The sequence below is a fragment of the Uranotaenia lowii genome, chromosome 3 (genome assembly GCF_029784155.1).
Source record: "Uranotaenia lowii strain MFRU-FL chromosome 3, ASM2978415v1, whole genome shotgun sequence".
Lineage (NCBI taxonomy): Eukaryota > Metazoa > Arthropoda > Insecta > Diptera > Culicidae > Uranotaenia > Uranotaenia lowii.
Window position 1 is genome coordinate 74,008,811 of NC_073693.1, and position 15,262 is coordinate 74,024,072.

Below are 15,262 nucleotides of genomic sequence, written 5' to 3' on the forward strand. Positions count from 1 at the left end.
TAGATTCTCAATTCCAGATTCTATATTCTAGATTCCAGATTCTAGATTCTAGTTTCTAGATTCTAGATTCTAGATTCTTGATCCTAGATTCTAAATTCTTGATTCTAGATTCTAGTTTCAAGATTTTAGATTCTAGATTCTAGATTCTAGATTCTAGATTCTAGATTCTAGATTCTAGATTCTAGATTCTAGATTCTAGATTCTAGATTCTAGATTCTAGATTCTAGATTCTAGATTCTAGATTCTAGATTCTAGATTTTAGATTCTAGATTCTAGATTCTAGATTCTAGATTCTAGATTCTAGATTCTAGATTCTAGATTCTAGATTCTAGATTCTAGATTCTTGATTCTAGATTCTAGATTCTAGATTCTAGATTCTAGATTCTAGATTCTAGATCCTTGATTCAAGATTCTAGATTCAAAATTCAAGATGCTAGATTCTAGATTCTAGATTCTAGATTCTAGATTCTAGATTCTAGATTCTAGATTCTAGATTGAAGATTTTAGATTCTAGATTCTAGATTCTAGATTCTAAATTCTAGATTCTAGATTCTAGATTCTAGATTCTAGATTCTTGGTTCTTGATTCTAGATTCTAGATTCTCGATTCTAGATTCTAGATTCTAGATTCAATATTCTAGATTTCAGATTCTAGATTCTAGAATCTAGAATCTAGATTCTTGATTCTAGATTCAAGATTCTAGATTCTGAAATCTAGATCCTAGATTTTAGATTTAGGACTTATTCTAGATTCTAGATTCTCTTTATTCAATTTCTATTTTTTTTTATTTCTCTGCTATGCTCAATGTTTCTTGTTTTTCTTTTGATTTTTTTTTAAAATTTTTTTGCATCATTCATTTCGAGTTCTTCACATTTGTTTATTTAGTGAAGTTACTGTAATTCATTTTGCAATTGAAATTTGCACTTTTTTGTATTTTTTCGATTGTTCAAAGGTGTTTGTTTTTATCCTTTTCATTGCATTTCAAAGTTCTTTTTGTTATAATTGCAGTTTATTTTTATTATTTGAGCTATTATGGAAGTTTTTTTTTTTTAAATTATTTTCTTATATCTTTTTTTAGTATGTTAAACTTATGTTATTCTATTTGTATCAAAACTGCAAAAACTGCGAGAAAAAAATCAGAAATCAAAACATCAAATATTTGATGTGCTTCTGAATATTCCTAGTAAATTTTACAGGGTTATCAATGTTTTTTTTAGAAAATCAACTTATAAAAGAGCCTTCGAAGGCCAATTAATCATCTGCTGTGTTTTGAAAATGTTAGTTTTCTCTAATTTCATTACTGTATTCAATATGTGGAAGTCTTATTTTAACTATCTATCCTTAAATTTGCAGCTCTTTTTTCTATTTTCAATACGGGAATTCTATGTTTTTCTTAGTCCCCAATTTATGCATATGAAACTCATTGACCAATTTTGTAAGGATTCTCGTTATTCTTTTTTCTCAGTCCTATTTTTTTTTCGTTTTGTTTATTTTACCTTCGACTACTTTATTGATTTTTCATTTCATGTTCCTTATTCGTAATTGACTGATTTGAGCATTCCATGCAAGAACATTTTAAACTCTATTTTAAATAACATTTTTTAGATCAAACAATACAATGTTTTAACGCTGTTTGCGCTTTTTTATCATTTGGGATTACGCTCTTAGTTTTGCTTCAAAATTTTAGGTACATTTAGTTGAGAGAAAATTTCTTCTCAACTGTATTTTTTACAGACTTAAATTTGTTTTCAATATTAAAAAAACCAAACATATTTTTTAAATTATGTAAGCTATCATTTCAGTTCCAATACAAAAGAAAATAACCTACATATTGCTGATGTGTATCGAACTACACATGATCCTCATTTGTTTTCTATTTTTTCAAAAAATTAGTTTGAAATTTAATTTACTTATAAGAAAAGCTAACTTTATTTCAAAACTTTTGTCTGATAACATCCAAATGAGACGCCTTGAAGAGTAAAAAAACCCCTTTAAGAAATTCTTCCAAATCAACTTTCTTAATTAACTCAAAATTGCCATATTTTTTTAAAATCAAATGCTACATTTATTAAACTTCCTAGGCTTCAGAAAAATTTAAATGCAAATAAGAGACTCCCGGTAGAACTTATACGTCGATTTTAGAATAGGTACCCTATTAACATGTTTTTCATCATTTCAAAATTAAATTCCAAATTCTATAATTTACCATTCGAATTGTTTTTTGTGAATCTAAATGTTCTTAATCGATGTTCTGATGATTTGCTGTTTTTTTCACGTGGACCTTCATGGATAAAATGAGATCGTGGAAACTTTATAGGAATCGAATATCATTTTTATAACATTTGTTTTACGAAAATCTGATAACAATAATTGAAGCACACGTAGTAATTATTACAGAATTTGAAATAAATATTTTGTTGAAGAATTTCGAGAAAAGTATTGAAAGTTTGTTTTTTTTCATAATTGAAGGTAAATGTTTTTACCTGATTCTATCTTTGAATGTTTGGAACTCAGAACGTTTAAAAAATTTACAGTTAAATATTCTAATCCACAAAAAAATCAATTTTATTTTAAGGATATTCTCCGTATACATTTAAGGTTCAAATTTTTGTTTACTTTTCGATGAAAATCGCTTTCTGCATGGCTAAAAAAACTCACATTCAATTCAAAACAACACTTCTTAAAGCATCCACGTTCACATTGATGTTCCATTTTAATAATATGAACTCATCGTGTAGCGACTGTTTATGGAGACAAGATTGAAATGTAGGCACGAACATTCAAATGGATCCTCAACAAGACATACATGAAAAACGTTATCTGTTTAGCGCTGCTTTTGGGCCGTAAAATTTGTCCTTGGATCTACACGAATGAGGAAGTATGTATGTCTTTTTCTTTATGTCGCTGTTGCTGTTTGTGGGGAGGACTGAGTTCGTCTTTTGAAATTATTTCGCTGGAATGGCTCACTCATTCATTGCCGAAGGCATTGAAAATGTGCGAACCGTATTCAATGAATATTTAAATAGACTTTCTCTCGCAGTGGTTTCTTTCTTTGAAGATTTTTAGCACAGCTCAATGAATGAATGAATGCCTTAATCAGAAGCTTAAATTTCCCTGCACCGTATTTGTTGGAGAGTGAGGAGTCCTTTCAAAGGAGGAATCCACACGGTTAAAATCTGTTCCAATTTTTCCTACCTTGAACGTTGGTCGTCGGGGGCGTCCATTGTCGGAAAATGGACTCGAATGGAATCTTGAAGCGAACGATTCGATAACGCCGGTCGCTGGATTCGCTGGTTTCGATATTGACGGCTGGACGGGATTCGTGACATTTCGGTCGTCAAGAGAAAACAAAATCAATTGCGGACGACGATTCTTGATGCAGTTGTCTTCAGTCCCGGAAGGCTGAAGGAAAAGCTAGTGACAAATACCCGTATCCAGCGATGGTTTTTTTCCTCTACTTCCGATGCTCTACAGTCCCGCAGCAAGTTAGCGTTAGATACGTACGTCAGTATTTTACCCTTTTAAGGAAGCTCTACATACACATAAGTACTCTAGGATCACTTCTGAATACCCGACATGGAATGTCACTACTAGTTAGAAGCACCAAGTAAGAAAATTTCTACACCAGACAGAGTTAGGAAAATTCGCCCAGTCAGTCAGAGAAGGAGAGCCCATGAGCGACATTTTTGCGAGGAAGCCAATTTATCAAGCTGAAAGCACTCTACTACCATACCAACTACTTCTTATCGAAGGATCAATTCCCGGGCAGGGTTTTATCAGAAACTGCGACTGGTTTCTTCCATTTTTTTTTCCTCTCTGCCAGAAAACCCTTCATATTAACAAACCATAAATCTTTCGTGCCAGCGACTACTGGCGGCTGCACTACTACCTGGTGGAATGTTGACTGACTTACATCGTTTGTTTTTTTGTCTTACACTTCGTTTACGTTTCGTGGAAGCAACCCTGCTACAGTATTTACATTTCATGTTACACCTGAGCGTCAACCTTCACCCGTATGAATGTGTTATGGGGATGAAATTTATGGAAGAAGAAGCATGCAATATAAGGTTGGGAAGTATTTTTTGGTAGTTAATAAATTACTCTATTTTTTTTTACTCACTTTAATTATTTTATCCTTGAAAACAGAGCCACAACTTTAAAATGGTTAACTTTGAACAGCATGGTTTTACGTATCCCCACATCTTCAAAATAATTGCTTAAGTTCCATTTACCAAAGAAGGTATGGGAACATCCATAACAGTGTATTTTTGTTGAGACGAAACTGCTTTTTTACGTTTTCATTCAAAAACATTTATTATCGAAAGATGAGCAACGATGCTCCAGACATTAAGGGACATCAACTTTAAACATTGCTGAATATTTATTTAGCTACAGAAACAAATGAAACATCTTTCAAAAAGTTTCCTGAGCCCTTCTACAATTTCCATTTAATTTTTTTTCTTCAAACTTCTCCATTTCATAGGGTTTCTATTTTGCCAATCGTCCAACACAGGCAAACTCTTGGGAAATGCTTCTATTTAAAAAAAAAACCATAATTTTTTCAAAAAATGACAATTAAAATATCACTTAAACTGTACACATAAAAATTTCAAAAACTTTACCCCCTTATATTCAATTTATATATTTATTACTTAAAAAAAGGCAATAAAAAGGGCTTGCTTAGCAAGAGAAGCTTTTGAGAAAAAAAATGTTTTCATATTTACTGCAAATTTTTAACTTTCAACTTGTAAGTAAAAAGTTCTGTACAAATTGGTAGTTTATGATTTGTGTTTTTTTTAGGTTTGTTTTGAACGATTAACTTAAACAGATCTATGAAAACGCTAATATTTTCAACCACCATGCATCTTCAAATTTTCGTTTTACATTAACAGGGGCTTGCTAGAACTCTCATAAGTGAATTATCAAAAATGGACTTTTTTTTTACAAAAGCACATTGCCCAGAACAGAGATAAGTTCAATAGATCTCAAATTGGCTGAAATACTTAAAGTTGCATCAGGAACAAACCATATGAGTCCGGCTTCGATTTGCGAAAAAAACCGGAAAGTGAACTAGTCTAATGTACACATTGTTTCTCAATTTTTACCATCATAATTTTGTCACCCTAACCCCCCCCCTCCTCCTCCCTCAAAAATACTCAAAAACCTGAAGGGGGAGTAAATAAAGTTTGAAGTATTTTTTGGATATTTCTAAAAAATTATAATATCCGATAGATTACAAGAGCAAAAGACAAAATGTGAAAGAGTTTTATCACCTTTTATATTCTTGGTTTTATTGAATTTTACGAAGAAAAATAGCTTGATTTATAGGTTATGGCAATGATTTAGTATGTGACTTAGTTACATTAAAGCTTTCGTGCAATTTATTCCCATTTAATAGTTTTTTTTTGCATATTTTTTTATAGCACACCTTTCTTGCGATGCTCCAACCAGGGGCGGTCCTAGAGCTGGCTCTTGGGGGGGGGGGGGGGGGTTTGGGGGGTGTTTTTCCAATTTTCAAAAATCAGTCAATATAAAGGAACGGTTATATCTCGTGAAAAACGATCATTTGAGTGAGCGAAAGGAGAGAGAAGGGGTGTGGGAGGAATGGTCAGTTATAAATTAGTCCACAATATAAGCTGCACACTGCTCCTCCTTTCCCCATGAATTTCACTGAACAACATGTATTTAAAAAAGTATGAAACAAGAGTTGAATAATGAAAACATTATCAAAGTTTCTCTAAATACTCATTTCAATATCCTTCTATACAACATACACATCCTTTTATAAAAGATATGTTGATAATTTTGATATTTTTTTTTAATTTGGAGGTATATCTGGTATTTTAAAATTGTCACTTTAAGAGCTCTTTACAGAATTTCTCATTATAAATGAGGCTCTCAGAGCCAAAGGGGTATAAGTGACAAAATGGTTCATTTTGAGCTAATTATGTTAAACGATTTTTCACACTTCAAACTATATTTGATAATTTTTTCGGATTTTTTGAATTTTATTAACATACTTTTACATTCGACAGTAAAATACAAATTTTCGAAAAATATATGAAAAACGGCCAAACACTTCAATTTAAAAGCGTGTTTTCTCAAAATAAGCTTTTATGCACTAAGACACCTTTTTCTCCAAGGCCTTTAAATGTATTTATTCAATGAAAATAATACACACGTTGTTGAGAGATGAAAATGTAGAAAAAAAATTTCAAGCTGTCTCCATTGTTTTCCTGAGCTTCTAAATATTAGCGATCTGATATTTTTTTAAAAGTATTTAACTTTTCACCGATATGGCCGATAAACTAATTAACAAACATAGCTAACGGGCATTAAATTCTTCATTGGGATATTTTACTGAATCGTGATTTGAAAAATAAATATTATTATTTCCAAATTTGGATACACAATTTATAAAATCATACTTAAAATATAAATTAAGTATAAAATACGATTATCAAAATCAGGTTCTAAATATGAAGCTTTTGGAACCTAATTTTATTTGATATGCTCTAGAATTTAAAGTTATCACTCAAAATTTTCAATTTTAGTTGTACTACAACAACTAAATTATAAAAAAAGTGATTGATCTTTTTTTATTGTTCATGTAGGTGCAAACACATAATTCCTAAATAATTTTGAATTACAATAAATAATAATGAAATGAAGGATTATTTCTGATAGTTAATACTTTTGTTCAGAGAAGAATCTCAGTCATTTGCAATTGAAATAGCCAAGCTTTCAAATTCAGAATATCAAACCTTAAGCTAAATTTTAACTAAAAATTTCAATATTATTGTGTAGATTATCTGAAAGCAGTATGTCGGTGGCATAATTGCTGTAGATCTTGAAATCCAGGAGTGTTGGTTCAAAATCGCAAAAAAATTTCTGACTGTTTAGCATGATAGATTGCCTTGTTGCCGAAAAATAGTGGAATGATAAGGGGATACTTTTAATTCAAAAGGGAAACATTAAAACTGATTCTGAAAGATTTTTGCATCCCTATTTTGCTTTGCTTATTTTCTGGCATTAAGTAATTTTAAAACTAAGCAGTTAAGAGTGAAATCGATCAATGATAATTGATGAAGTAACTAACCTACATGAACAACAAAAAAAATATGTAAAATCTTTTCATTATCCTTTATTCATTCAACGATACAAATTAGAGGAAAGAATGCCAAAAAGTGGAAAATTCCCGGTAAAAACAATACAAATTTCGTCTCGATAATCTTCGTATTTTACAAAACGGGGAAACATACTTACTTCTATAATTTTTCTCATGGTAAATTACTCACAGTCTTCATGAAAATTTATCATTAAGTTAAAACTTTTTTTTTCTAAATCTTTTTGATATTTTACACTTTTACTAAAAAGTGCACAAATTTGTTCAATGATCCTTGTATTTTCAAAATTTATATTGGAAACAAGAGCTGATAAAAAAACCCAAATTTGTATTTAATACTCCTAAATAAGTCGAAATCAGTTTTCAAATTCTTTGCACCTCGGAAAATGTTAATTTTGTGTCCATGTGTTAAATTTTTGAATGCAGATTTTGGGTTCTGGAGAAGAATTTGAATCTCCATCGCCAACACCAATTCCTTCATATTGAAACAGCTTCTATAAATACATTTTTGTTCCTTTTTGGTTCTAAAAATTCATAGGGCAACGCAAAAATCATAACACGTAATTTCTTTTTTTTTCGATTTATTGATGCTGAAATCTCTGGAGAAGATATTTTTTTAATTTAAACTCTAACTATGAATATTTTATATTCGATTTCTGTTTGGCAGTATGTATTTGTATTTTTTTCATGGTCATCCATAATATGAATGTTTGATGTGATACATTTCAAACAGAATTAAATAAAAGCAGATCTGAAATTTAAATTTTTGTGTTTTAAATTTCATAATCTAGGTTATAAATTTTCAGTTTATAATTCATATTTGAATGGTGAAAAATTCAGGGTGAAAAAAACTTGCCTAAAGGAATCTTCACTGTGATCTTAAACCTGACAAAAAATGCCCTTCATTTCATTAATATCAAATTCAAAATCAACACTCAACAACACACTTTTGTTGAGTTACTTATCAACAAAAGCTATTTAGTATTATTCAGTCCAGGGAATTGCAAGTTACAGCTGCCTGAGTTTGGTGCACCGACTTTTTTCAATGTTGAGCCATTCAAGTAATAAATTAACTATTTTGCTGAAAAAACACCCCCACGGAGTGGAAAATTTTGAAAATTTTATAGCACATCTACCAAGAAAAGTTCCAGTTTTTTATAGAAATTTGAGCTTTTGCGGGTATTTTATAACAGTTTTTTCCGCTTGGGGGGGGGGGGGGGGGGGGGGTGATCACCCCGATCACCCCCCCCATAGGACCGCGCCTGGCTCCAACTCCAAGTGACAAAAGACTGATTTGAAATTGGGTCCGGCCTTAATTCTATAGGAACACAAAACAGTTCCTCACAAGAATTAATTTCAGAAAATTTGTTCATTCGTGGAAAAGAGAAGTGCTTACTATGCCCCGGATGCTCGTTATGCCCTTATCTCCACTAGATTATTTATTTATTTTATTTACATAGTATTCCGTCTTACGACATAACTTGACGAACATAATTCCTAAAATTCACTCGGTTCATAGCAACCGTTCTCCAATTTCTCGGGCACCCCACGTTCGCCAGATCACGCTCTCCACTAGATAGAAATATTTGAAAGCAATTCAAAAGATTATTTAAAAAACAAAGAAAGAACGAAACTTGGATAGGAACAAAGGTCATCACAATTTAGTTTCACGATTTAGTTTTCATGACATCAAATTAAATCTGTACTGAATTGAATTTAAATTTAAAGAATCGTAAACCAAAAGAATCGAAATCCTTGGGTTTATGTCTTGTTTTAGACTTTGCATAATCATATAGAATCATTTTCAACGTGAATACATAATTTCGAGGATATGTTTTGAACTTTTAAAATAAATGTTCAACGAGTAATATATTAAAGCTTCATAAAAAAAAATCATTCCTTTGATGGTTTTGATCGTATTTCAAATTTACTGAAACACATTTAGTTGAGTTTTGGTTTGGGTGATCTCTTTTCAAGCTTTATGCTTAAACAGTTAACTATTTTTGGGAAAAAATCACTTGCATCTTTCAGATTCCAATAATGACGTTTGAACCCTTCTGATACCAACCATTTGTCGATGAAAATATCAGAAGTTCTAAGAAAATGGTTCAACATCTAACTTCGACCTTTTAGGAATTTTTACTAGATCATTCCAGCTTCATCCAATGTGACTATCGCCCAGCGGTCCAATTCCCAAAAAACCTGGCAGAAGTTATATTTTCAACATTATTGCTCCTGAAACTAACTTAAATTGCTCAATAATAATAATTTCATTGAAAATAACTTATTATTTTGTATAAATATAAATATTATTGTTATAAATGTTACCGAAAAGAATAGAGAAATTTTAAAAGCTCAGTGTGTAGAGCCCAGTCTTGATATTTTCTAACAGCTTACTGCAAAATGTCTCATATCCTAGAAAGGTTATTTTCAGCTGGAATCAACTCAATTTTAACACAAATCAAATAAAATCAAACACTTTTTCAATTTTTCATTATCTGTTTTTTACCACTCATTATAAATATTTTATGCAAGATAAGAGTTTTTTTCAAACCAATTCGCAAATATTTATCAAAATTTGAAATAAAGGTTTGAAGAATAAGCCGAATAGGTCGAATTTTTTTTAATTTTAGGCAATTACAAATATGTCAATTTCTTCAACTGCGTTTGGATAATGAATAAAATATCCAAAAGTAATATTGAATTAGCTACAAAATCAAAAACTTATGGTTTCAGAAAAACATCTAAGGTGAATCCGTGTATATTTCACTGCAGATAGCTTGACATTTTGATTATCGTTTAATCTATTTTTTCTTGATATATCCAGGTTTGCCCTTAAATCCATCAAAGAATTCGTGAAAAGTCAAATCTGGCTGGGATGCACAGATATTTTTTTAACTTTCTAGATTTTACCCGGGTTTAGTCAGATTATTTGCTAAATCAAATTAAAAACTCAAATTTCTCTTTAATTTTTTTTTAAAGTAAATTAAAAAATGGACATTAATTTTTGTTGAACACTGTTTGTTAACACTGCTGCTGTGATTCGATAAAAACTTTAAATTTCGAGTAATTTTCTTTTCTTTTCATCTTGTTTGTTTGAAAAAAAAAAAAAAAATTAATAGATTCTGTTCAGGTTTGCCCTTTATATTTTTTAATTTAATTTTTTTTAAATCGTCTCGAGTTGTCCAGCCGTTTGGTCCAGCTACGTGTGGTAGAAAGTATAGTATGCTTTAGATACAAGATCATCCTGCTTTTTAGCAATTATTTATTCGATATCTAATAAGCAATTTCGAATTGTTATGGCCTTTTGTTGATAAAGGTCATAGAAGCGAAAAGTCATCTGATGTCCTATCAGTTATCGGTGACATTTGGAAAATCAAAGGCACCCCTTCTCAAAGAAGATCTGATATATTGTAAACTGGTAGAAAATATTTGACTAAAAATAATAGAAATAATCTCTATTAAAATCTACACAGAATATTCGACCGAATATTCGTTAGACCGAAAAGCTGAAAAACTAAATATTAGGCATTCGGCCGTTGGCCGGTTCATCTCTAGTTAAGATCCAATTAGAAATCAAGCTAGTTCCGGATCCAAAAGATAAAAAGGATCCAACAAAAAAGTGCTTCTACTGTTTGAAACCGTTCTCCAAAAATGGCAAAAAGGCAGCCTAATTTGCAATAAGATGTTGTTTTAATAAGATGTTGTTCAGAAATGTGGAATCTTTCCCACATAAAATTTTAGTGGAGTTATGTAGTTTTTTTAACGGTGAAATATATGGATAGATAATCTCGACCGCTTCAAAAAATTACTTTCTGCCAGTTTTTCTGGGTTTTAGACCACTATGTGTCGTGATCTTGACTATCATTATTGATGGTTCAAAACAACAACAACATTAAAAACTCATCCGTGAATTTATCAATCGGATATTCCAACCAGACACTTGATTATCTTATGTGAGCTATTTCAATTTTCCTCAAAAAAATTTAACTTTTAATACTATTCTGTTTAAATTTTTCTAGTTAATTAGTTGTTCAAGTTGATTGATTTTTCTGCAAAGCTTTATTTGAATATTCGGTTTGTCCGTCGCTATCATTGGAAAAATTGGCTTGATCAAGTGAAAATCCCTAAGAAGTGCAGAACTTCCGAGCAACAGCACGTAATTGTTAGGAGTGCAAGTTTATCTGCGTGCACCTTCTGATTGTTTGTAAAATAGTGTTTAAATTTGGTGGTTATTTTCAATGAACTGAAAAATATTGAAATAGTTTAATTTAAAACCTGTGCTTCGAAAATATTGATTAAATATGCTTTAAGTTTTTATTAAAAGCTGTTTATCTCAGCACTGGCAAAACAAATTATTTGTACCCCTCTGATACTTATTGCTAAATTCTATGAATTCTTCAACATGAAAAGCTTAGAAACGATCAACAATGTTGTATTCATGCATTTGATAAAATACAAAAAAAAATTCTGTGACTGGATCAAGCATGTAAAAATGAAGATTTTTCTTTCGGAAATATACTTCCTCTTAAAATATTTTTCAACTTTGTCAATTTTGTCAATTTTATCAATTTTGTCAATTTTGTCAATTTTGTCAATTTTGTCAATTTTGTCAATTTTGTCAATTTTTGTCAATTTTGTCAATTTTGTCAATTTTGTCAATTTTGTCAATTTTGTCAAGTATGTCAATTGTGTCAATTTTGTCAATTTTGTGAATTTTATGAATTTTGTCAATTTTGTGAATTTTGTCAATTTTTTTCAATTTTGTCAATTTTGTCAATTTTGTCAATTTTGTCAATTTGGTCAATTTTGTCAATTTTTAAATTTTGTAAATTTTGTAAATTTTGTCAATTTTGTCAATTTTGTCAATTTTGTCAATTTTGTCAATTTTGTCAATTTTGTCAATTTGGTCAATTTTGTCAATTTTGTCAATTTTGTCAATTTTGTCAATTTTGTCAATTTTGTCAATTTTGTCAATTTTGTCAATTTTGTCAATTTTGTCAATTTTGTCAATTTTGTCAATTTTGTCAATTTTGTCAATTTTGTCAATTTTGTCAATTTTGTCAATTTTGTCAATTTTGTCAATTTTGTTGATTTTGTCAATTTTGTCAATTTTGTCAATTTTGTCAATTTTGTCAATTTTGTTAATTTTGTCAATTTTGTCAATTTTGTCAATTTTGTCAATTTTGTCAATTTTGTTAATTTTGTCAATTTTGTCAATTTTGTCAATTTTGTCAATTTTGTCAATTTTATCAATTTTGTCAATTTTGTCAATTTTGTAAATTTTTTCAATTTTGTCAATTTTGTTAATTTTGTTAATTCTGGAAATTTTGTCAAGTATGTCAATTTTGTCAATTTTGTCAATTTTGTGAATTTTGCGAATTTAGTTAATTTTGTCAACTTTGTCAATTTTGTCAATTTTGTCAATTTTGTCAATTTTGTCAATTTTGTCATTTTTGTCAATTTTGTCAATTTTGTCAATTTTGTCAATTTTGTAAATTGGAAATTTGTTAAATCCAACAAAAATCTAAAGTTGAGGTTATAAAATTTTTGCTTTTTGCGTAAAAAGTATTTTGAGCAAGTTTTATCAAAATGATTAGGACCTGTTGATTGGAGGCCTCAAATTCGATTCAAAAATTTTTGATAAAAAAATAATGTGTTTTTTTTCTCAATTTTTGTTGAATAATTCCTACACAGAAAGAAAAATGTAATCTTACATTGCACGTTTTCACATCATCGCCACGAAAGATATTAAAAAGAGTATAACATTTAAAGGCTAAGATGAACTTTACATGTCACCGCATGCGAAATCCAGCGTCAACGTCAGTTTGCCAATTCTGTTTTGTTTTCGTTCCTATTGGATTCCCAACGAAGGCGAACATTCATCACGTTCGACCGTATTTTGTTGTACCTGCTCGTGTGCTGTTCGCTTCTGTTCGAATCGAGGTGGTGCATGCTGAGTTTTAAAGCAAGTAAGTGAGAAATAAAACTTAATACCCTTCTAATTATTGTAATTATTATATCAAATGGTCAATTTTATTTGTTCCAGAAAAAATGCCACTTGAATACAACGAAAGCTCGGGCTACCCCAAGTGCATGACAACTTATTTTCCTACCAGCATGTCAATCGCCGTTGCCGTCGTCGGAGGAATAGCACCAAAAAAACCGGTATTCCTGAAAATTTATTGAATAGCAATTTTTCTTGAGTGGATCAAATAAAATATATGTGTAAGATATTAAAATCTCTTATCGACAAATATCGATGCTTTTCTTGGATAAACAACCATACCAAAAAGAATGATTGGAAATGTAGGTTTGCAGTAAACAAATCAGTTGAAGGCAATAGGAAGTTTACATGAATTAAGCCGTATTGATACATGTAAATACCCGATTCCCTTCTACCCATGCAGCTGCATTAGAGTGCCCCAAATGACCCGACTTTTGAAAAAGTTATGCGCTGCAGGCTAAAATTGATCCTAGGCCTAGTACAAGATCTCATGCCGAATTTGGGCCAGATCGGATCACGGGAAGGGGTCGCTCAACGAGCCTGAAGTTTGTATGGGATTTTGAGACATTTTGTTCGGGAGAAACATGAAAAACCAGTTTTTCATCAATAACTTTGGTTCCCGTCGGCCGATTTCTTTCAAAAACGGGTTTTCTTAAAGCCTAAATTATGAAAAACATTTCATCCGAAGACTGCATATCGATAAGAGTTAAGACAAAAAAGTTATTGGACTTCCAAAATGGGCTAACTTTTTTTACGGTGGTATTCATCACTGCTAATGAGGCTTCAATAAGTTCGACCGCCCCGACTCATTTACTGTGATGAATACCATCCTTAAAAAAGTTAGCCCATTTTGGAAGCCTAATAACTTTTTTGTCTTAACTCTTATCGATATGCAGTCTTCGTATGAAATGTTTTTCATAATTTAGGCTTTAAGAAAACCCGTTTTTGAAAGAAATCGGCCAACGGGAATCAAAGTTATTGATGAAAAACTGGTTTTTCATGTTTCTCCCGAACAAAATGTCTCAAAATCCCATACAAACTTCAGGCTCGTTGAGCGACCCCTTCCCGTGATCCGATCTGGCCCAAATTTGGCATGAGATCTAGTACTAGGCCTAGGATCAATTTTAGCCTGCAGCGCATAACATTTCACAGGTTTTGAATTTCCCATACAAATTTGGGGCAGTCTAAGCTGCATGTAATGTTACAAGGATTTTTCTAACTGTGTGTGTAGGTTTTTACCAAATTTGCCCAGATATTGCCCTGTATTTGAATTAAAAATTCATAAATCAAATGCCCGGATTTTGCCAGGTTTTTAGTTGAAATAGCTCGTATTTGCCCGGCTCGGACACGTGCGTCAAAGATTCTTGTAACCTTACTTTAAATCGACTAAGTAAATCTACCGTAGTTTTATGTTTGGAGTTGAGATTACGGTCACGGTTCAAGTGGTTTCTACGGCAAGTTACTTTTCGATCGTTTCAAAACAAGTAGAAATATCCAGTAGATTCTCCATTCCAAGCCTCGGGAGGTGGATTTAGTTTGGAAAAGTCCGCGGGATGGATAAATCCTTCCATGGAATGAAGGCAGCTCAGATAATGTAAATGTTAAACCCCGGAATGATGTTGCTCACGGCACACACACTCATTTGTGTATGTGTGTTTTACGTAGTTTGTATGTGTGAGTCGATGTTTTTTTTTTGCTTTTTATATCAAGCGGCTGCCAAGCGAACCGAAATGTGGAGAGCGCGCGTAAAAAAGATGAATTTTAATGCGTGATGTCAACGAAACACGTGTTGGAGTGTATGTATGTAGATATACGTACAAACGTATGGAAGGTTTTCCGGAGCATGTGGCTTTGTCAACGACGATAAACCACTTCCAGCTTCACGGAACGAAGCGTTTGTTTGTTTTTTTTTTATCCTCTTTCTCTTCTCGTTTTTACATTTTCTATGGGAAGAACTTTAGCTGAGCAAACAAGTGGTACATATGTTAATGTGTCACTACGGCAAGTGAATCGTTAAGAGGTTTAATTAACAGCACATATTTCGTTTGCATGGCTCTAGAAGGGAAAAAAACCTCAGGTCTGGAGCTTGCGATGTGATTTACCAAAAATATTCAAAGCCTCTCCACTTT

At 31.4% G+C, this 15,262-nt stretch overlaps 1 protein-coding gene across 14 annotated transcripts in view; it reads right to left on the reverse strand.

Annotated features, from left to right (window-relative positions):
• The window catches only part of LOC129751553 (potassium voltage-gated channel subfamily KQT member 1-like), a 705,179-nt gene that overhangs the window by 182,632 nt on the left and 507,285 nt on the right, over nucleotides 1-15,262 (reverse strand). For 5 of the 14 annotated variants that reach the window (XM_055747116.1, XM_055747127.1, XM_055747117.1 and 2 more), the window contains one exon: nucleotides 3,196-3,309. The exons of the other annotated variants lie outside the window; for them this stretch is intronic. In XM_055747116.1, coding sequence (XP_055603091.1) covers nucleotides 3,196-3,309 — 114 coding nt within the window. The remainder of the gene's footprint in view (nucleotides 1-3,195; nucleotides 3,310-15,262) is intronic. 14 annotated transcript variants of the gene reach the window in all.